A 20,534-nucleotide genomic window follows, 5' to 3' on the forward strand; every position below is an offset into this window, starting at 1 on the left:
TGCGGCAGGCTCCTCTGTGCTAGGATCTGTGCTTCCCGTGCTATGTGCGGGCCACTGCACTGGGCGTGGGAAGCAGAGTTAGGACTGACATCCAGTAACCACATAAATGAGGGAAAAATCACAAATACGATAAAAATCACAAATCAATGTGAGCTGGGGACACAAAGGGCCCTGGGGTGGGCAGGACCCCAGTCCCCAGCACCCAGTGTGGAGGCTGAGCGAGAACCACTCCTGCAAGCACTCACTGTGTGCCCTCCGTGTGCCCAACACTGAGAAGCGCAGGAGGAGCCCCCAAGGGGCTCAGCGAACATGGGGTGAAGGGCCAGGGGGAGAGGTGTCGGCGGGTGCACTGGCTTTATAAAATACCCTGTGGGTTCTCGCCCGGTGTCGGCGCCCAGCCCCGTAGGGGCGCCAGCTTCCTGGGGGAGGGGCGCTGCTTACTGTACTCTGGCTCATTCCGGTTGTGCGTGTTCAGCTTCTTATTGATCTCCTGTTTCTTGGACTTGACCATGGCAGAGTTGCTCTCGGTCAGTTTGCTGAAGAAGGCCGGAGGCTGGCTGGTGTTGCCTGGAGACTTGGAGCCCATCCTGCTGTGAAGATCAGATACCCCAGGTCAGTCTGCTCAGGGCTGAGCTTGCACACCTTTGACGATGGGGCACTCATCACCTAATGGCCTTGGAAATTCAGAACGAAGCTTCTGCCCCATGCCTTCTGCCTTCACCTCTCAGACACCGTCTCCTGTCTCCTCGTCCCCTGAACCTTCTCTGTAGCTCACCTACCCACGGGCTCAGGCTGTCTCTGGAGAGCCCCAGCCGCTCTGCCGGGTCATGCTGCTCTACCGGCAGCAGCACAGCCCCTTGAAGGGCTTCAAGAACTGGGTGCGCACCCAGACCACATCTTTTCCCAAGGCTCGCGGACCTGGCTTGTTCTCTGTCCCCATCGACCCGAGTGGTCGAGCACGTTCAGCTGGTTATTGCTCAGGTCCTCCGCAGATGCTGGTGCAGGGGCCCGGCCTGAGCGGAGACACCCCAGTCCAAGGCATACGAAGCTGCCACGGAGCTCCCTCAAGCTAGGGCATCTGCTCAGCAGGCCCGAGGGATCTCGGCTGCACAGTAAACCCGTGCCAACGCCCAACAGCACAGTGGGGACCGAGGCCACGTGGGGGCGAAGGGCTTGTGTCTGGAGTGTCCGGGGGCGGGGTGGTACCTGGGCTCTGTCTGCTCCCCGTCCCGGTACAGCAGCGGGTACATGGCGCTGCGGGGATGCCCAGGCTCAGCCATGCCTTCCGGCGGGGACACGGGCTCGATAGCATCCTCGCTGCTGCCCAGGGTCGACGTCTTGCTTGGCTCTGGAGACCTGAGCGGAGAGAGGGGCCCCGCTGTGGTCAGAGCTCAGCGCTCTCTCCCCCGGAACGACGCAGGGATGTGTCACTCTCCCCGCGACCCCTCCCCACCCTGCCCTGCAGCAGAGCTTAGCTGCTCTCCCTGCGGAGGGCCCGAGAGCTGCTCTCCCAGGCTTGGTCGGCCACACCTTGTGGGCCACGTGTACCCTCTGCTCTAGTTTCTTCTTGTACGACCTTCCGTCCCTGGACTGTCGCTGGACTTGGCCTGTGGGTGGTAGCGGACCCCCGCTGCTCCCGTGTGCCAGGGACCTCACTGTACCCCCTGCTGTCTTCCTGCCCTCAGGCCTCACTCACGCAGCACCCCTTTTGAGCCAGGGACCTCCCCCAAGCCCTGAGAGCTCCTGGGGGGGCCCCAGAAGTCAGTGTGCACATGTGTCTGCAGAGAGGCTGTGCACACAGCTCTGGCCGAGTCCCAGCTCTGCCCAGTCCCAGCTCTGCCCCTTGCTGGCTGTGCCCCTGGAGCTAAATGGAATCGCTTCCCCATATCTCAGTCCTTTCCTCGGTGACACGGGGACGTGGCCTGCCCTCGCTGGGCTGAGCAGAGAATCCTGGTTAACTCATGACAAGGGCTTAGCTTGGTGTCTGGAACCCAAAGAGTGCAGTGCGCCTGTCAGCTCTCCCCCACCCGCGCTGTGGCCTTGAGCAAACCGCCCCGTGCCCCTGAGCTCAGTTTCTCATCTGTGCCACAGTGGCAGGCAGCCCCGCTGCTTGCTCAGCCCCACCACGGCAGCCGTCCGACCAAGGCCTCCCGGCAGCTGAACAGCCCCCAACACTCACCTCTTGCCCCCTTCACTGTGGGGCGAGCCACGAGCCGGGGCGCCGTGGTCTGGGGGCGGGAGGTAGAGGTCACTGGGCGGGCGGCGGAGGTCTAAGACGGGGCAGCTGGCTCCAGGGAAGGAGTAGAGGGGGGCGGGAAGCGGCGCGCTGAGCTGCTGCGGGTGGTGCCGCGTATAATCCTGGGTGATGACCTCCTGCAGGCCGAAGGTCGGCAGAGAGGCACAGGGTCAGGCACCCGCCATCCCACCAGAACCTTCTGTGTGGGCAACGGCTAGGCTGAGCTTCGGGGACAGAACGGGGCTTGGTTCTTGGTGCTTTGAGATCTGCCCATAGCAGCCACAGCGTCCCCGTGGGCTCAGGTTGGTGGTCGTGGCCCGAGGTCTCACAGTGGCAGCCCTTGGGTGGGTCAGATCCCACCGGCCAGTGTACATGAGACACGGACCACAGACTCACGCACCTGAGGCCCCATCAGCTTGATGTGGGGCGGCCACCGTGTCTGAGTCTGAGACCCCGGAACCCCCGGCATGGCTTGCCCTCATCACCCCCTACCTCCTGGGTCCAGGCCACCAGGGCTCGGTTTACCCCCCAGGACCCGCCCCCCCCCCCCCCCCCCCCGATCCGCTGCCACCTTCCCCAGGACCTCGGCCCAGCCCAGGTTCAAAGGTGATGGGGTCAGAGAAGGGGTAGTTACACTGATGTGCTGTGCCAGGGTGACGACCCTCTGGTGACCTTTGACCCCTGGGGTGGTCTGGAGCAGCGGGCTGGACGAGGACTGGCTCTCGGGCGGCGGCCGCAGATGCGGGAGGTGTGCAGCCTCACCGCCGAGCTTGCTGGGGCCTGCGGGCAGAGGGGAGCAGGTCAGGCTGGGGGGAGCCTTGGTTTTCCTGCCTGCAGGAAGGGGTGATGGCAATCCCACTCTCACAGAGCTGTGGTTAAACGGGGTGCACGGGGGTGCTAGGGTGGCGTGGGGCCCTACCTGGGTGCTTGTGCCTCAGGTCCCCCTCTAGGTGGCTCTTGTCGACCTCTTCGAGGTGCTTGGGGTGCCCCTTGTCGTGGGTCAGGCTGGGCGAGCTCACGGGGCTGACCGGTTCCACCCCGTCGGGGCTGTAGCTGCCGCCATGGTAACCTACAGTGGGCAAGGCCCTGGGTCAGGCCAGCGCCAGGACCTGGGGCTGGGGCCGCCCCTCCCTCCCGGTCCACCCTTCCATGCTGGCTGGGGTCCCCAAGACTGGAGGGGGGCTGTGGGCAGAGGGGGAGAGGGAGCGAGCCAGAGCAGGGCTGCCGGCTGGCCGCAGGTGGGGGTGCGAGGTAGGAGAGAGACGAAACGGTGGGGAGGGTGACAGGTGGAGGAGAAACGCAGTTGGACACACAGGCAGGCGGGCCGGGAGATGGAGACAGACCCAGGGACGGCGAGAAACACAGACCCACCCAGAGGGGGGGCGCCCGGGGGGGGGGGCGGGGAGAGGAGTCTCTAGGGAAGGGAATGTAGGAGTGAGATCAGTGGGGGGTGTGGCAGGCAGGGACACTCGGGTCCCGGGACCCCGCCTGGGCCACAGTCCCAGGAGCCCCCAGCCCAGCAAACGGGAGCCCAGAGCAGGGGCCAGAGATGGGAGGCAGGGGACGCTGGACAGCAGGTCAGCAAGGGGCACCCCAAGACGCCCTCACGACCCAGGCAGGGTGCAGGGCTCGGCTCCTCCCGGAGACGCAGCCGCTTTCCGCCTCTCCCTGTCTTCTCCCAGACCGTCCGCCTCAGCGGGCGTCCTCCACAGCAGACTCACCCACGCGGCCGCAGGCCTCGGCCCGAGCCCCTCTGCAGCCCCGCTCCCTGCTCCCCAAACACAGGCGCAAAGGTTGGGAGATGGGAGGCGCAGTGGAAGTCAAAATCACAGATCCATTCATTAAAGGAAAAAAAAAAAAAGCGAAAATCCAAAAAAAAGAAATCATGATAAAACAATGTGCAAATGAGGAGAGGCCCCCGGGTCAGAGGCAGTGGGGGTGGGCGGCAGCTTGAGGAATAAAACCATCATCAGGGCGTGCAATCGACGAAGACGCGTTTCAAAACGAAATACCAAAACCAACGAAAAATGAGGGGAAAAATCAAAAGCAGAGATCTGAAAATATCTTTAGGCCACAAGACGGGGTGGGTGGGCAGCGGGGCCGGAAGTCTTACCATCGCGAGGGGAGTCGTTGGCCAGCGAACCTCCTTCTCGCGGCCCTTTATCGTGAGCAATTTGACGCATGATTATCGCGTCTATGAAGGTGGCCGCTGTCAGGGTGGTCTTACCCAGAGAACGGAGCTCCAGTTCCTGGATGGAAAAGGGTTTACTTTGAGTCTTTTCCCGGTGCAGGTCCGCGGCCGAGGCGGGCGGCGCAGGCTGGTCCGGGCTGGCGTGGTGGGGTGCGAGGCTCTTTGCTGGGGTGCGGGCGATGGCCGTGTGGCTGGAGCCGGGGGGCGCCAGGGGCCGTGGCTCGGAGCCCTTGCCGGGGGAGGAGGCGGGCTCCAGCCCCGCGCGGCCCGGGGGCTTGGCCAGGAAGGCGTGGCCGGTGTCTGCGCGGGGCCGCTCTGGCCGGGCGACCCTCGGGGCCTCCTTGGGCAGCAGGACGGGCTCCATGAGGGTGGGGTAGACCCCGTCCAGGGCGCCGCCCAGCGGACAGTGGGTGGTGGGTGGCAATGTGGCGGCCGGGCGGACAGGCGAGGAGGTGGAGGTGGACCTGCGGGAGGAGAGAAGGCGGTCAAGGCGGTCGAGGGACTGCGGGAGCCGCCGCAGGGGGTGGGGAGGGGACCCAGGAGGCCGAGGTGGGGTCACTCCCCTCACACTTCGGCAGCCCGATGGCTCTGCGCAGCCCAGGGATAAGCCTGTCTGCCCCGCCCGGGCTGCGAGGTCCTGCCGCCACGACCTTCCGACGGCACGGGGTCACCTGCTCACTTACTCACTGTCGGCCCAAGACTTCTCACGGAACGCCAGCTAGGTGCCCGGCGCTGTTCTAGAAACTGCTCTGACGCTGGGGAATATGGCAGCGAACGGACAGAAGCGCCTTACGTTCTAGCTGAGCAGACCGTACGCAAGGTCAGAGAGCAGGTGTGACTCGAAACCGAGTCGGGGAGAAGGGAAGATGCAAGCTAACGCGCTGGCAGGGGAGCCACGGGCGGCTCAGGACACGAGGGGACGAAGGAGCCACATGGAGACTGTGAACACCGGGGGCACGGGTCCCGAGAACGCTGGGGACCGGGAGCTGGGGGGTTAGAGGAGAGAGCAGCAGGGCCCGGCTCTCCCACAACAGCCACGGGGGCCACACGGGGCTCTCTGGGATGCCTGCCAGCACTGCACCCCAGCACGGCTGCTCTCGGGGGTCACCTGCCTCTTCCTCCAAACAGCCTTCCCTGATTGCTGTCTGGTCTAAGCCCTGAGATAAGCCCCAGAAGGGCTCCTAGGGCTGGCATCACATTGTCCCCCACACCCAGCACAGGTTGGCCAGGAAGAAGGAACACACAAACGTACACTGTGATTCCCACAGGGTAATACAATAATCCCTGCTTCGCAGACGAGGACACGGGCGCTTGGACGCGAGCTGGCCCGACTCCAGCCCTTCGGGCCTTTCTGTCTAGCCCAGTGTCTCCGTGAGGAAGTGGCCTGCCCTTCACTGACCCTCACTCCAGCTGCCAGTGGGAAAGGCCCAACGCCCCCTGACGGTTTCTAATCGGCTTCCCGCTGGTGTGGGGAGACAGCTGGCCTTCACGCACGAGCAGTAACCGTGCTCTAAGCGGCCAGGTGCCTCTGCTTCGTGTAACTGCTGTGTATCTGAGTCGGGGAGGCACAGCCGATGCTTTTGGGAAACAAGGTTGTCACCTTCCCTACCGGGAATTGTCGTTGAGTGGTGGGCAGGACTTAGAGCAGCCCAGTGGGGGGAGGGTACTTGTATGAACGAAACTTCACCTTGGAGGAAGCAGCACCTGCCTCCGAACAGGACCCCCGCAGGGAGGGGCACCGGGGAAGCGCCCTCCCCCGCATTAGGCAGCTCTGTCCCTGCATTGGGGGGAGGATGTCACCGGAGGGGACTTGGGCCCCTTGTGAGAGTGGACTGTGGGAGGCACACAGGGGACACGTAGACCCTCTCCCATCTTAAAAGATCCCTTAGGTTTTGTCCAGGGAAGATGGACACCGCCCCCTCCCTGCAGGGCCCTCCTGAAGTCGGGGAGGACCAGAAAGAGTCTCTCCCCACAGCCCTCCCTTGTCTGTCCCTCTGCTCTCCAGGGACTCTATGCTTGAACCCAACAACCTAACACCTACTCATCCACCCACCCCCCCAACCGGCTATCCATCCACCCCCTCATCGACGGAGGGGGTCACCTGACCCACGCAGACACCCACCCAGTCCCCCACGGTCATGTTCACCCACCCTCCTACCCGCTGGCCCAGCCCAGCCGCTGTCCACACACCGCCCACCCACCACCCGGCAGGCACCCACTCAAGAATCCACGGATCTCCCCACCTCCCCCTCCTTCTAACCCAATCTCCCATATACCTGCCCATTCACTCCCCCCGCCCACCCACGCATCTACTCCTCCGCACACACACCGGCGCTCCAGCCCACGTGCAACCGCCGGCTTCCGCCCGTCACCCGCTACCATTCACCTCCCGATTCATCGATCCATCTGCGCCCCCCGCCGCCCCCCCACCTTGTGCCAACCTGGCCCACCTCAGGACCGTGGGCGTGCTGGGCTCCACGGACGTGACGATGCCCTTCATGCCCGTGTTGTGCAGCACGCTGGGTCTCTGCTGGATGGCGTCCTGGGTCCGGGGCGAGATGGGCGAGTGCTGGTGGGAGTGGGAGTGGGAGGCCGGGCGGCTGCTGCTGCTGCCTCCGCTGCTCTGCTCTGTACCTGGTGGGGACAAGCTGTGGTGTCAGGGGGGGCCTCAGACGGCCCGCGAGGACCCCCCCCCCCCCGAGGCTGGGGCGGGGCTGTCGCACGCCCTACCGGGTCTCCAGATGGGCGCGTGCTCCACCGTGGTGGCGGACGTGAGGACGGACTTCTCGCGCTCCCGTTCACGCTCCCGCTCGCGGTCCCGCTCCCGCTCCCGCTCGGACGAGGAGGTGGCCGAGGCTTTTGTCAAGTGAGTGGGACCCCCTGGCAACCCAAAGTCCTGTGATTCAGTCTGGCGTTCAGGGAGGGCCCGGACTCGTCTGCCGGGGTGGACAGGCTACCTTCCTCCGTCGCCGGGGCCCCAAAGCAGGGCCCCAAAGCCAGGGCGGGGGGCAGGGCGTTACCTGGGGAGAGCGGGGAGCTGCTGAGCCGGCTGCTGAAGTGCTGGGGTGCCGTGGGGAGGTAGGCGAGGCGGTCCATGGCGGGGGCGGGCGCGCCTGGTGCTGGAGGCACCAGCACGGGGAGGTGTGGCACTTGGGACAGGTCGATGATGCCTGGCAGAGAAGGCAGGGGTGGGGGTTGCAGGAGGGGCAGGAAGGGCATGAATGCCAGGCTCCCGCAGCACCACCTCCCCTTGGTTCCCAAAGCCCAAGAGCGCTGTGTCCCGCAGCTGATGTCGCTGCGTCCCCTTGGCACGTCCTTCCTGCCCTTCCGGACTCTCACCCCATACGATCAGTTCCCGCATTCAGTCCCCCCCGTCTGAAACACCTCGCACCACTGGTTCTCCAAATGGACCCTAACTGGTACTTGGTTGTTGCAGAGGAGCATTCCATTAGTTTCCAGAGGACTTAAATGTACTTACAAAGCAACCACAGGCTGTTTGCAAGTCAAGGGACCAGAAATACAAGCAGCCTCCTATTTCGATCCTTTTTTTTTTAAAATAGTGCCAAGGACCGCATAGGCGGAGTTCGCATAGACCGGTACGCACACACCACTCTCCACCACCTGCCAGGTCTATGTGTACTTGGGGTGGTCACACCACCCAGACCCCTAAAGGGCCCACACCACATGGCCTCGGGCCATACTCCTGTGTCCTGTGTGCCGCCGAGCGGCCCAGGCAGATGAGCACTAGGACCGAGTGTGGATGGGGAGGGTCTGCCTAGCTGCACCCACCTCGAGGGCCGGCGGCATAGTTGAGGGCCAGTGAGGACTCGCGGGGCGACAGGCCCCGCAGCATGTCTGCTCGCTGGGCCATGGCGGTGGCCGCGTTGTGGTGCATCTGCTGCGAGGTGATGTAATCGTTGATGATTGTCTGGCGGTTCTCCAGCGCGGCCGTGTCGGGGTAGCCGCGGATGAGGTACGGCGGGTACAGGTGCGGGTAGGTGGGGTTGGGTGCCAGGTGTCGGGGCAGGTAATAGGCAGCAGCTGCAGCGAGGAGAGGGGCGAGGTCAGATGGCATCCCAGCGCCTACCCCAACGGCTTCTCCCAAAATAACCCCCAAACCCAGAATTGAGGGCCTGGACATGGAAAAGGTCTCGCTCCCGTACATGGGGTACCTTTTACTGATAATGTAGTTCAGATCGAAGTTCCCCCAAACCAAGGGCATCTAAAATATTAAGTCACTAAGATACCTATAGGATGCATCCAACACTTCAGCCTTTTTTGGGGATATATTTATAATTTCAAAGGCACTGATAAGTCCTGCAGGGAAAGAAGACCACTGGAAAATATTTAATCCCATGCGTCCCTCAGACTCCTATGAGAACACCTGTTCTAACCTGAACCGTTCACGTGACTGCCTTACTGGGTCTCTCCACCTCAATGCCTCCGTTTCCCCCATCTAGCAGAGCTGAGCTGATGCCTGAGGAGTCCCTGAGCTGACAGGGACAAAGCCCCTCACGCCCTGCTGTGGGATTCTATGGGCCCAGGACAATCACCTGCATCAAGAGGGATTCCACGGGGTATGGAGGCGGGATCGAAGGCCAGCGGGATGTGGCCGCGGTACAGGTCCACACCACTCACGCCCCGAAGCAGGTGCTCGTAGGGCGAGATGGGGTGGGGGTGGTGCTCAGGCACGGCGCTGTGGGGGGACTTGGCAATCTCACGGGGCGTCGACGTCAGCTTTCGGTCCTGGGATGTCTTGCTAGATGAGAGGCTGCCTGTGGGGACGGGCCAAGGGGGGTAAGCATCGGAGCCCTGTGCCGGGGCTGTCCTAGCTCTCCGCATGGGGGCCGCCGAGGCCAGCGTTAATGGGAGGCCATTGAGGGTGGGCTGTCTGGGATCCGGAGACCAGGACTCCTTTCCCCTGTTCCTCGGTCGGTCTCAGCTCCTGTGTTCTGTCATTTACTCATATGCTTCTGTGTTTTTGTTCTTTAAAAGAATTCACTCATTCATGCTCTCATTTTTTCCCTTCATTCATTCATTCAAGCAATCAAAACATATTTATAGAGCCTCTACCAAAGGCCAAGCACTGTTCTAAGAGCTGGAGCCACCCCTGTGAACAAAACAGCAGGAAACCCATCCTGCATGGAGCGCGCTACTTAATGGAGGAGAGAGGTGATAAACTAGTCCTTGAATGAGAATTTCTGAGTGATAAATGCTCCAGAGAAAACTTAAAATGTGACCAGAATAGTGGGAGAGGGTCCTAAAAGCCTCCCCAAAACGTGACTTTGCACAGAGGCCTGAAGGACAAAAAGAAGTCATTTAGGTAACGATCTAAAAGTTGGGGGACGTTTCAGGCAAAGGGAACAGCAGGTGCAAAGGCCCTGAGCAAAGTCAAGGAACAGACAGGAGGAAGCCGGCTTGCTGGGTCTGGGGTGGATAAAGGAACATGGGAACAGTGAGATGGGGCTTGGGCAGGGCCGGGTCCTACAGGACCCCCATCGCCATGGCGAGACGTCACTAGAAAAGATTTAAGCAGGGAAGCGGAATGGTCTGACGTGAGCTTTTCAAAGGCGATTCTGGCTGAGTTTGGGGTGTAGACGATAGCCAGACAGGAGAGGGCATCGGGGAGGCCAAGCGGGAAATCGTGGTGGCAGGGAGGCAAAGATAATTCTGAGTATAATTTGGGTTGGGCAGGTGGAAGGCATGTGGTAGCCCCGCGGGTGCCCCTGGTTTCCAGCCTAAGCAGAGGGTGGGTGGGGAGGTAGTGTCCTGAGCAGGGGAGTCCAGCCACCCCATCCCCCCGCTGCACCCCACGCACCCTCCTGCAGGCGTGGGGTGGGCTCCCGCGTGGTCACCGGCGAGCCGCGTGGGAGGTGGCTGGCGAAGGGCGCCCCGTGTTCCTCGTAGGTCAGGGGGCTCTGGCGCGGCTTGCCCAGCTCGGGCACGATGACCGGGGCGCCCCGGGTGATGGAGCCCCCCGAGCTGCCGGCAGCCCCCGGCCGGCTCTTCAGGCTCTCCTCGTAGCAGGCGCGCTCTAGTGCCCGGGCGTCGGCCATCACGTCCAGCGGGTGCACCGGCGGGAACGTGCGGCCGGGGCTGCCGATGATGGAGCGCACGTCGTGCTTCTTGGAGCCGGCAGACGACGGGCCAGTGTCATACTTGAGCGGGGTGCCCTGGAGAGAAGGGGCTGTGAGCGCCGACTACAAGACTACCTGAGCCCCTGCTTCACAGCCGTGGGAGGGGAGCCACGCATCCCATCTCCAGGGGCCGGGGGACAGAGGACTTCGCTAACCCTAGGATCAGCACAGTCACTGCCCTGCCCGCCCCTGTCCTGGCCCCCAGAACCACCAGGACGGGCTGCAGAAGGGGTACAAAGTTCAAAGGTCAGCCCTCCCTGAAGCAGATGGGGGGCCCTCTGTTGGCCCCCGCACGGGGAGAAACCCCCCCCCCCAACCCCTCCATCAGTCTGGGACCCTCCAGGGCCCATTTGATGCCACGCCAGAAAATTCAGCAGCAAAGCCTGGTTCCACCTGGGGGGGCCCAAAGCTCAGAGGTCTGGGCTGAGGCTTGTTTGCTCTCTGGCCAGAAGGGGCCAGAAAGCGGGGGGGGTCACAGACCCGAGCACAAGCTGGCTACCTGGGAGGAGCCCCACCCTGCTGACACCAGCTTGGGGACCCGGGGTACAGTGGGGCCCCGTGTCTCTGGAGATAGAGCTCCGAGTTTGCTCACCAATGTTTTAATCATTTTCATAAGAAAGGGAAACCCCTGGTTTTAAGAATGCTGTAGAAGCAGGCTGGTCTCCCTCTTGGGTCCACGGGGGACTCCCGCCCTGAGCCTGGAAGCCAAACCAGTCCCCTGGCATTGGGTACTTTCCGGAAGATGGCTTCTCCCGTCTCCGGGCACTACGCACCTTAACCCCAGCTGTGCCGGCCTCCCAGGATACCCTCCCCAGTCCTGTCCGCCCCAGAGCCAAGCAGCCCCCGAGGTGTTCCCACTCTCCTTCCTCATTCCTCCGGGCCGCCTCTGAGCACAGGAAGAGACAGTGGCCCTTCCATGTTTCCTCTGAGCAGCTCCTTCCTTGCAGGCTTGGAGCTGGTCACACCCTATCAGGCTGGGGCCTCTCGGGGGGGCGCGGGCCGCGGGGGTGCAGCCTGCTGGTGGGGGAAGTGGACGCCCAGAGGCAAAGATGTTGCAGATCTAGGCACGTCTGGACTCGAGGTTCGTAACGGCCGTTCACTTGCTGTGGGACCGCAGGCAAGTCTCTGAGCCTCCATTTATGCACCCACACGACGGGAACAGTAAGAGAACCACCGCAGAGCGTGGTTGTGGGGGCGAAACAGGACATGACGCCAGGCGCTCAGGCAGCCCTGGACCCGGAGCAAAAATCCAGTCAGCGGCAGCCTTTTATTTTTATGGCTAGCTCTGGGACTTTGGCAGCCTGCTTGAACGCTCCGTGCCTCAGTTTCTCCACCTGAAGAATGGGGACAATGGGGAGGAACCTCCCCGGGGCGTAAACAGAACCAGAGGAGGTTGAGGATAAAGAGCCCTTGGCATGGAGCCCTGCAGGGCCCAGGAACGAGCAGCTGTGCCGTCTCGGGCGGGCACCCACGGAGTCGGAGCCTCAGTTTCCCCATCTGCAGAGGCCAGAGCAGCAGCTCACAGCCTCCCCCTCCCCCAATCCCGGCCCAGCCTGCCGGGTTCCGGCGCCTGTACCTGCGTGATGGAGCCCTCCTTGAGCGGCCGCGGGGCCAGGGGCAGCTCAGGCGTGCGCCGCAGCTCCTCGCGCGGGATCTCGTGGATGGACCGGCCAGCCTCCTTCACCGTGGCCACCAGCCCCTCGTGGGCCGGCTTCAGCTTCAGGGGGCCCAGGGCCTCCAGGGGTCGGGTCTTGTAGGCCTCGGCCAGGTCCCGTGGGGGCGGCGGGGGCGGCGGCGGCGTGCCCTCGCGTTTCAGGAGCTTGGCCTCCCGGCGGAGGTAGTCCTCCTGGGCCTCCACGTAGGAGCGCGGAATCCCTGCCGGGGAGGACGGGGCGCTGACGCTCGACTCCGCAGCCCGCCGGGCCCCTTCTAACCTGGGGGCTCCACGGCCCTGCGGCCAGCCTCCCTGGGACCACATCCCCACCCGCTGTGGGACCCCCAGCCCACGACGGCCCCTCTCCGAGCCTCAGTCCCGTCAGGTGTAAAACGGGACCAGTGACTGGACGCACACCCAGTGAGGTGCGCCGGACAGAAAGCCCCGCAGGGTTCCCGCAGTCGCTGCCTCGCTACCGAGCAGCCAAGCATGTTTGGGGGCTGCGGTAACAGCACCATTACTGTGATACTGCGGGTCTCACATCCGGCGACGGGACGAGCAGCGGGGCCAGCGCCGAGCCCAGGACAGATGCTCGGAACCATGCCTGTGCAGGGCAGGCCGACGGGCAGCACCCCGCGCTCCCCTTCTGTTTTCCGTGAGACAGACTACCCTTGCTCTGCATTTCAACCTGCGCCCGCACGGGCCACGGACACGTGCCCCCCGCCACGCTGGCATGACCCCCTCTCACTGGCTGCGGCCACCACAAGGACGGCGGGGGGGCGGGGAGCACCTTGTGTGATGGACCCTCGGATGTGGTGCTGCTCTTTGAGGTGGTGGGGGCTGTGTCGCTCCGGCGGGATGGCGCGGCCCATGAGACCTGGGGGAGGGGCAAGAACATCATGGTTACGAGGGTCCCCCAGCCAGCCTCAGGCAGGGACAGGAGCTGGGGTCAGAGCCACCCCTTCCCAGCATGGGTCCCTCCGGCCACTGACAGCCGTCCCCAAGACAGTGGCAGTGGGGCAGCACGAGATTCAGCAAGCAGCATCCCATCTCCTGGGCCGGGCCCTGCCTCTAGAGGAGCCTCAGCAAAGCCTAGCCTCAGTTTACCTATCTGGAAAATCAGGCGAACCATCCTACCACCTCCCTCCAGGCGGGGCAGAGACAAACTCTCTCTCTTTGCCACTCTAAGCCACTAAGCCACCCCAGGGCAGGTCCCAGGCCCGCTGGGGTTCTGTGTCTGCTGGGGCAGGGAGCCGGGCAGGACGCCCACCTTCGATGCCGGCCGAGGAGACGGCTCTGCTGACGCGGCCCTCCATCATGTCATAGGTGCGCTTGGGGGCAGTTGTCTCGTGTGGAGGTCCTGAACTGCCCCTGCCGTCCTCCTTGGGGCACTGGGACACCGACATGCCACCTGGAACCCAGACCGTGCTTGTGGTGAGGGTGGCGGTCTGGTGCACGGGGCGCGGTCCCAGCAAAGCCACTGGGGACCCGGGACAGGAGTCAACAGGGCCTGTTGCAGGGCCCGGCTGGGCCCTCCTGAGGGAACCCGTAGCCTGCAGGTCAGCCGGGGCCCCTCTCGCCAGGCTAGGGGATTTAAGACACAAAAGCGTCCTATGTCCTGAACCCCAACACACCATCAGCAGGTGTGCGCTTCTTACCACACACACGGCCATACGAGCCTGTGCAGACACGGCCTCACACGGGTGCCCATTTGTGACATGAACATCAGTGCACATGTGGGCATGAGCAGGGGAGCGGGAAGGTACGGCGTGTGCACCACCATCTGGGTGCGGGTGTGTGCACGTGCGTGCTACACACACGGGCCTGGCCACTGAGAAGAGACTGAGGCCAGGTGCACAAACGGGCCCCGTGCCGGTCTGTGTCCACGCGTGTACCTGTGCACACACGTGTGTTCACTGTAACAAGCCCACATCGGTGGGGGGGTGCTGTGCACAGCAGACGTGGCCTCACCGAGCCAGGAGGAACCCTGGGCTGAGCACCCTGGTCTCCCAGACAGGCTGAGGGTCTGAAGGCCACCTTGGCCAGCAGGCTGGGGCTCCCCAGGCGCCTGTCCCCGCCCAGAGCGGCAGATGCAAGCTCCCCACGGCCCCAGTCCTGCCCTGGAAGACTTCTCCCCCTTGTTACGATGCACGATGCACTCCACAGGCTACAAAGCGGGGGCCTCCATACACACCGCACTGCAGCTCTCAACTGTTCTTAAGACTAATCGCTGACGTCTAAACACGGAGATTTCAGATCAAAACGGACAAACGACTATACATACGTGTATATATACACGCATACGGAGAGATGGGAAATCCAGCCAGGGGGCTCCCATCCGTACAGGGCGACAAGTGCCACTGTCCGGGCTGCCAGGGTCCCCCACCCCCACTGCCTGCCCCTCCCCTGCTGCCCCCTAACCGGGAAGCACGGGGGAGACGAGAAGCCTGGTGCAAACGGCCCCTCCAGACGAGAGCTCGAGAAGCACGGGGGCTGACAGCGGGTGCGGAGACCTTTGGTGAGGCCGTGCTCGCCCTCCCTGTGCACCTCGACTGCAGGCCCTTCGGCCACGTGCTGAGCCTGGTGTCCAAGACGTAGCCCCTGGCCTATCCCTCGGCTCCATGGTACCACGACCACTCCCCAAAGCCGAGGGGCAGGGGGCGCAGGCAGAGGCAGACAGAGAGGAGAAAAGGTGCCCGCTCAGCAGAGGAGAGGCGGCACAGGGCCCCGGAGGGCCAACCCCCGAGAGGAGCTCACATCCCGGCTCTGTCCTCCCTCAGTGCCCTCTGTGCGGGGGTCCTTGGCTGTGGCCCCTGAATGCAGGAGGGGAGAGGGGGCGAGAGGCAGGGGGAGGGTCACTGTGGTCATCACACCCTGGTGGCCTCCTATAGGCTACCATTGAGAGCACAGCGTTTGCCGGGAGTGCTGGGCCTCAGTGCCCCCTGTGTCCAGCAGGGTGGGCCAACACTTCCTTGCTGCTGGCTTACATACCTGCAGGGACAGGGAGCTCACCACCTCTCTGGTTGGGCTTCATGCAGTCATCCAGACCTCCCTCCCTGTGCAGCCGCCTCCATGGGCCAGACATCCTCCTCTCCGATCCCAAGACTCCCTGTCTCTCAAGGGGCTACTAGGGTGGCCACATAGAGGGACACTGGGTATCCCCGTATGGCCACAAAATAGGGATAAAACGCTTCGCCCTGGTTCTTGACCACTCCGGCCAACGGGAGGGGCACACACTCTCCAGATGGGTTTTCCACGGACGGCCGGCTGCCGTTTACCCTGACCGTGTTTTTCTGGATCCTTCTCTCTTGACCAGCCTGGGGTCTAGTGGACAAGCCACGCTGGAGGAGCGGGTTTCCACGACTCAGAGTTCACAGGTACCTCCTGTGTGCATCTTGCGTGGGCGTCCTGAGAGCTCTCGGTGGGGCTTCCTCACCGCGCTCCCCCTAAGTACCCCATGGGTATAGGGTCAACTTTTCTCCGGTGCCATCAACCCTCCACATAAAGATTCTTTCCTGGGCATGGAAGACTCCCGCGGACGAGGAGGAGGAAGGCCGCCGCGAGCCCCGCGAGGCCGCTAGCGACAGCACTCACCCTCGTAGGACAGGACGTGGCCTTTCTTGCCCTCGTAGATGACGTGGCCCTTGGGCAGGCTGTCCTCCCGGCTGCGGTCCAGGCGGCTGGGACTGTCCTCGCCGATGATCCTGGTGATGGTGCCTTTGTAGAGGACGTCGGCCGGAGTGCCCTGCAGGCGCAGAGGGGGTGAGCCCGGCAGGCTCCACTCGGGGACCCCCCTCGCGCTCACCAGGCATGACACGGGCGTGACCAGCAGACCTACACAGGTCCCTCCGCCTCCACACACGCACACGTGTGCTCGCACGTTCACCCGTGCACTGCTTCAAAGTGGGAGACAGCCAGCAGTACGCAGCCACATGAACACCGGGCCACGGAACACCGGGCCACGGCTCACACAGCGCCCACGGTGTAGCAGGAACTGCAAGAGCCCCTCATATACATTCTCTCATTTAGGTGCTATCGCCATTTCTGTTTCAGAGGGGGAGACTGAGGCATGGCATGTTCGATCTGACTTCATCCAGGGGCGCAGCTGGGACCGGGACCGAGGCAGTCCACCTCTGGAGTCTGCGTTCCAGCTGGTCCCATGTGGGGTCACCTTCTCCGAGCCCCAACATTTAACTGTTGACGGTCAGCGGATAGGGGTGCTGAGACATGGCCCCCATGCTGTGCCAAGGAACGGATCCCATGCACTCCCGTTTCCCAAAACCAGGGGTTCTCAACCTTGGCACCATGTCACGGGGGGCCAATTGCTTCCTTGTGGTGGGTGCTGTCCTGGGCCCCCCTGGATGCCAGAGCTGCACTGTGCCCCCGCATCTTCCCCCTTCTCCAAGGTGCAATGATCAAAGATGTCCCTAGACATTGCCCCAAGTCCCTGAGGAGGCAAAACTGCCCACAACGGAGAACCACTACCTTAGAGAGAGTGAGCTCCCCGCTAGGGGAGGTATTCAAGGACAGAGAAGACGGCCATGAGGAATAGCATCCTGCCTTGGGCAGCTTCCATGAACATGAGTGTGGGGACCGGAATATGAGTCTGGAGTCAGACTGCAGGACGGCGAAGAACAGCTTTACCAGCGAGTTGCTGTGTGACGTCTGTCAAGTCACATCGCCTCTCTGAGCCTATACATCCATCCATCTACAAAATGCAGATAACCCCGGCATCTAGAATTCTCAAAGGCACTTGGCATAGACAAGCTGTCCCCAAGTCAAGCTGTCTATATTCCATGACCCGTCAACACAGACAGACATGGGGGTCCCTCTGTGTGCCGGGCCCCGGACCAGTGAGTCTCCCCGTGGGAGGTCCTCTGCTGAGAAACCCCCCCACTGGAGTAAGAGCAACAGCTGGCAACCGCCTTTAACTGCAGATCCAGACTCGCAAGGAGACGGACAGCAAGACACCGAATGCAGACAGGCTCCTCCGACTTCTTGTAGCAGACGCTCGAGCAGGGGTCTGAGAGCTACCTGAGCTACCTCTGCACACAGTGTAGGAGCAACACGCCTCACTGGGTGGTGGCGGTCCGGGGACAGGTGGGAGCACACGGCAGGGACATCCTCCCCGAGACCGCTGACACCAGGGCCGCTGCGAGCCAGGGCTCGGTGCTGGCGGAACTGGGTCCGTCCTAGGAAAGCAGCGGCTCATCGAAGAGCACAGTGGGAGACAGGAATGGGCTCTCCTGCTGGGACTGAAAGCGGTCGATGTCCTCGAGCCACGCTGTTTACAGGGGCTTTCCTCTACGCCACAAACAGAGGCCAGAAACCCTGACAGGCCGTGACCCTGCCCTTGGGGACAATACACTGGACAGAATCGTGCAAGCGTGGAGACTGTTGGCCTGAGCCTTGTTTCAAGCCTCAGGGCATGGGCCCCGCAGACCTTCCCTCCCAGGGTGGGTGGGAGCACCCAGGAGCACGGCGTGTTGGGGCTTCCTCGAGAGCCTGCTGGGTTCACGGATGTGTGCGTGTGGTCTGGGCATGATTTCGTCACTGCCGGCAGCGAGGCTGTGGGAAAGTCTGCCTCTCATGCATTCCGGCAGCTGCTGCCCTCTGCCAAAGACCATCGAAGGGGTGTGAGGGACTGAGACTGTGTGGGTCAAGGTTGCCTGGAAACCCGGCGCGGACGGGTGCCCAGGAACTGCAGATGTCAACCTTCGATCAACAGTGACGCCACAGAAAGACTGAGCAGGAACTTGTACGAGAGAGACCGCCCCCCCCCGCTTAAGTGTGTGTCCCAGCAGGGACCTGAACACCCTGGCCTGGCTTTTGCCCCAGGTTCCTTGTTCTTTGCACTCGGCAAAGCCGCCTCCAAAAGCCTGTTATTTCAAAATCCGCAGCTTTCCCCTCTGTGGTGTGATCTGAGGCCACTGGGGTCAGAAACAGCTCACCGCGGGCCAGCCTATGGCCTGACGCTCCACCGTGAACATGCGTGTGGGCGGAGCACCGTGTGCCCTGTGAGTGTGACTGCCGAGGTCCGTGTCTGTCTGTCCCTACGCCCTGTGTCTGTGAGCGTGTCCGCATTATGTCTGCGCGAGTGTCTCTGTGTGCGAGCGTGTCTGTGCCTGGGCTCCCGGGCACGCACACTGGTGCGTTCTGGCTCCCCGTTCTCCGGCACGGTGTTCTAGAGCCCGACACAGCCGGGCACAGAACTCTGGGTCCACGACTCACTAGCTACGTGGTCTCAAGTCTGCCCTCTGAGCTTCGGTCGTCTTAGCTATCAAACGAGCTGCGACAGCCCCGACCCGTGCTGGGCCCGTGTAACTAACGTGTCCTGTCTGAAGCTCGGTGGACGGAAGAAGAGCAAGCCCGGGGCCCCAGGAGGAGGTGATGCAGCCACACTTCACGCTCGCTGGCCAGGGAGGAGAGGGCTCAACGAGCCCCAGATGTGCGGGGAGCCCCAGACCTCAGTCACGTAGAGAACTGATCCCCCCTCCCTGACACCAGGGGGCCTCTGGATCGGCTCCCCCCGCAAAGCCGGGGAGGGGACGATGTCATCCCACACGCCCGGCTGCGGAGGCGAATGCAGCTAGGATGCCGGACCCCAGCCCTTCAGTGGCCGACACCACATGGTCAAGGCCGGCGCAAGAGGAAACCTCTTTGTTTTCTGGGACCAAAGTCCAAACCAGGGAGGATGAGGACGGCGCGCAAGGAGCCACAGGGGTGGGGGCCGGCTGCGCCAGAGTGCAGAGGACCCCCCCCGACCTGGCCCATGGAGCCGCACCCCTGCTCCAGGCACTGCAACCCTTGGCTGCCCCTTGCACGTGTCAGAGATGCTCGCAGGTGCTGTTCCCCAAACTGGGAATGCTGTTCCCCGAGAATCCTGCGGGGTTCACCCCCAAGCAGTCTCCCACACTAGCCTGGGCAGCCCCAGGTGTCCTTAATCGGTGCTTTACTCCATCCGAAGCACTGGATGCTCTGAGGCCATCGGCCCAGCTCTGCCGGGTCTGTGACTCTCGGGCTGACTGCTGCGGCTACCCCGCTGGCTCCTGGGGACGGGCGAGTTTTGGACACCGCTCAGCACCTAACGTGTCTGGCCCCAAGCAGACAAGATAAATGACCAGGAGGCAAATCGCCACCCCATCCAGCACGACTGGTGCCGCGCAGGGCCGCCGGAGGGAACAGATGGCTGGCCCGCTGCTCTGCCTGCGGTCAGGGCCGCATCCGGAGCCGCGGCCCGCCGGTCCTCCCCCAGCCCTCCCCAGGCAGGCGGGGCCCCAGGACACCTACGTGGGTGATGGAGCCACGGTACGTGATGGGACTCTCGGAAGGCACCCGCGTGCTGGGGATCCCCTTGGTGATGCTTCCTCCTGGAACCGAGCCGAGGGACGTCCCTAAAAGACACAAGACACAGGGGTACGGGTTGTCTGCAGCCCCTTCCCAGGGGACTGTGCTCCCGCTGACCTGCCAGGCCCTTGCTGTCTCAACACAAAGGACCCCCTGCCCCTCAAGAGGCAAACTGTTATAAAGAGGGGCTTTGGGACCCTCTGGGAGAGAATGAGGTTCAGCAGATTTTGGATGAAAGATCCCGTTCCTGCCTCAACCCTCCTCCTAAGAGCGGAGGGGCAGCCGCTGGGGGTGCAGGACACACCCCGGGCCCCATGCCCACCCCTCACACCCTCACACCCTCGTACCTCTCAGTACGGACGTCTCCTGGGCTGTGGGCACCCCCAGGCTCTCCGGTGGTCCAGCCTGGCCCCGCGGGGACAGCTGCTCCTGCTTCACTCCGCTGTAGGGCGCTGGGGATGGGCGAGAGCAGTGAGCCACGCGCCCGTGCGATACCGGCTCGGAGGGAGGGCCCCCACCTAATCCTGCCCAGGGGCTGAGCTCCAGAACAGCCAGGAATTTGGGACTGCCCCCCTGCCCTCAAGTTCAGGCCATGGTTCCAGCGGCCAAGCGGCTTTCCCTCATGCCCCCAACACGGACCCCCAGAGCCAAGCCTGGGCCATCCAGGAAGGGGAGCACGATCCTTACCCAGCTTCTTGGGGTCCATGGCGAGGGGCAGCCCCATGGTGATGGGGCCCACAGGGGCCTTGGCGTGCTCCGAGTATGGGACGTGGAGCTGCACCGACATTCCCTGTGAGGGACAGAGGTCATGGGGTCAAAGGGGCCCTCACAGTCCCTCCACCCCATGCCCAAGCCCAGCCAGAGTGCCCTGACATCCCCTTCCATGGAAGCCCAAGAGGAGATCACATGCAGGTCGGGGCGCTGGGCCTCAAGTCCGAGTGACCACGGACTAGTCCCTGGTTCTCCTGA

At 63.2% G+C, this 20,534-nt stretch overlaps 1 protein-coding gene across 23 annotated transcripts in view; it reads right to left on the minus strand.

The window, feature by feature from the left end:
* NCOR2 (nuclear receptor corepressor 2) overlaps positions 1 to 20,534 on the minus strand; it is a 206,078-nt gene that overhangs the window by 6,372 nt on the left and 179,172 nt on the right. For 11 of the 23 annotated variants that reach the window (XM_059139520.1, XM_059139529.1, XM_059139522.1 and 8 more), the window contains 19 exons: positions 20,253 to 20,355; positions 19,913 to 20,017; positions 19,509 to 19,612; positions 15,813 to 15,963; positions 13,489 to 13,629; positions 13,009 to 13,095; positions 12,141 to 12,439; positions 10,246 to 10,600; positions 8,981 to 9,202; positions 8,217 to 8,468; positions 7,448 to 7,597; positions 7,158 to 7,307; positions 6,869 to 7,061; positions 4,350 to 4,891; positions 3,156 to 3,305; positions 2,871 to 3,016; positions 2,180 to 2,373; positions 1,207 to 1,356; positions 442 to 590 (listed from right to left, as the gene is read on the minus strand). In XM_059139520.1, the coding sequence (XP_058995503.1) occupies positions 442 to 590; positions 1,207 to 1,356; positions 2,180 to 2,373; positions 2,871 to 3,016; positions 3,156 to 3,305; positions 4,350 to 4,891; positions 6,869 to 7,061; positions 7,158 to 7,307; positions 7,448 to 7,597; positions 8,217 to 8,468; positions 8,981 to 9,202; positions 10,246 to 10,600; positions 12,141 to 12,439; positions 13,009 to 13,095; positions 13,489 to 13,629; positions 15,813 to 15,963; positions 19,509 to 19,612; positions 19,913 to 20,017; positions 20,253 to 20,355 (3,643 nt within the window). The remainder of the gene's footprint in view (positions 1 to 441; positions 591 to 1,206; positions 1,357 to 2,179; positions 2,374 to 2,870; positions 3,017 to 3,155; positions 3,306 to 4,349; positions 4,892 to 6,868; positions 7,062 to 7,157; positions 7,308 to 7,447; positions 7,598 to 8,216; positions 8,469 to 8,980; positions 9,203 to 10,245; positions 10,601 to 12,140; positions 12,440 to 13,008; positions 13,096 to 13,488; positions 13,630 to 15,812; positions 15,964 to 19,508; positions 19,613 to 19,912; positions 20,018 to 20,252; positions 20,356 to 20,534) is intronic. The other 12 variants (XM_059139540.1, XM_059139537.1, XM_059139533.1 and 9 more) reach the window with 5 other exon arrangements.

Source organism: Mustela lutreola, chromosome 11 (genome assembly GCF_030435805.1).
Source record: "Mustela lutreola isolate mMusLut2 chromosome 11, mMusLut2.pri, whole genome shotgun sequence".
NCBI lineage: Eukaryota > Metazoa > Chordata > Mammalia > Carnivora > Mustelidae > Mustela > Mustela lutreola.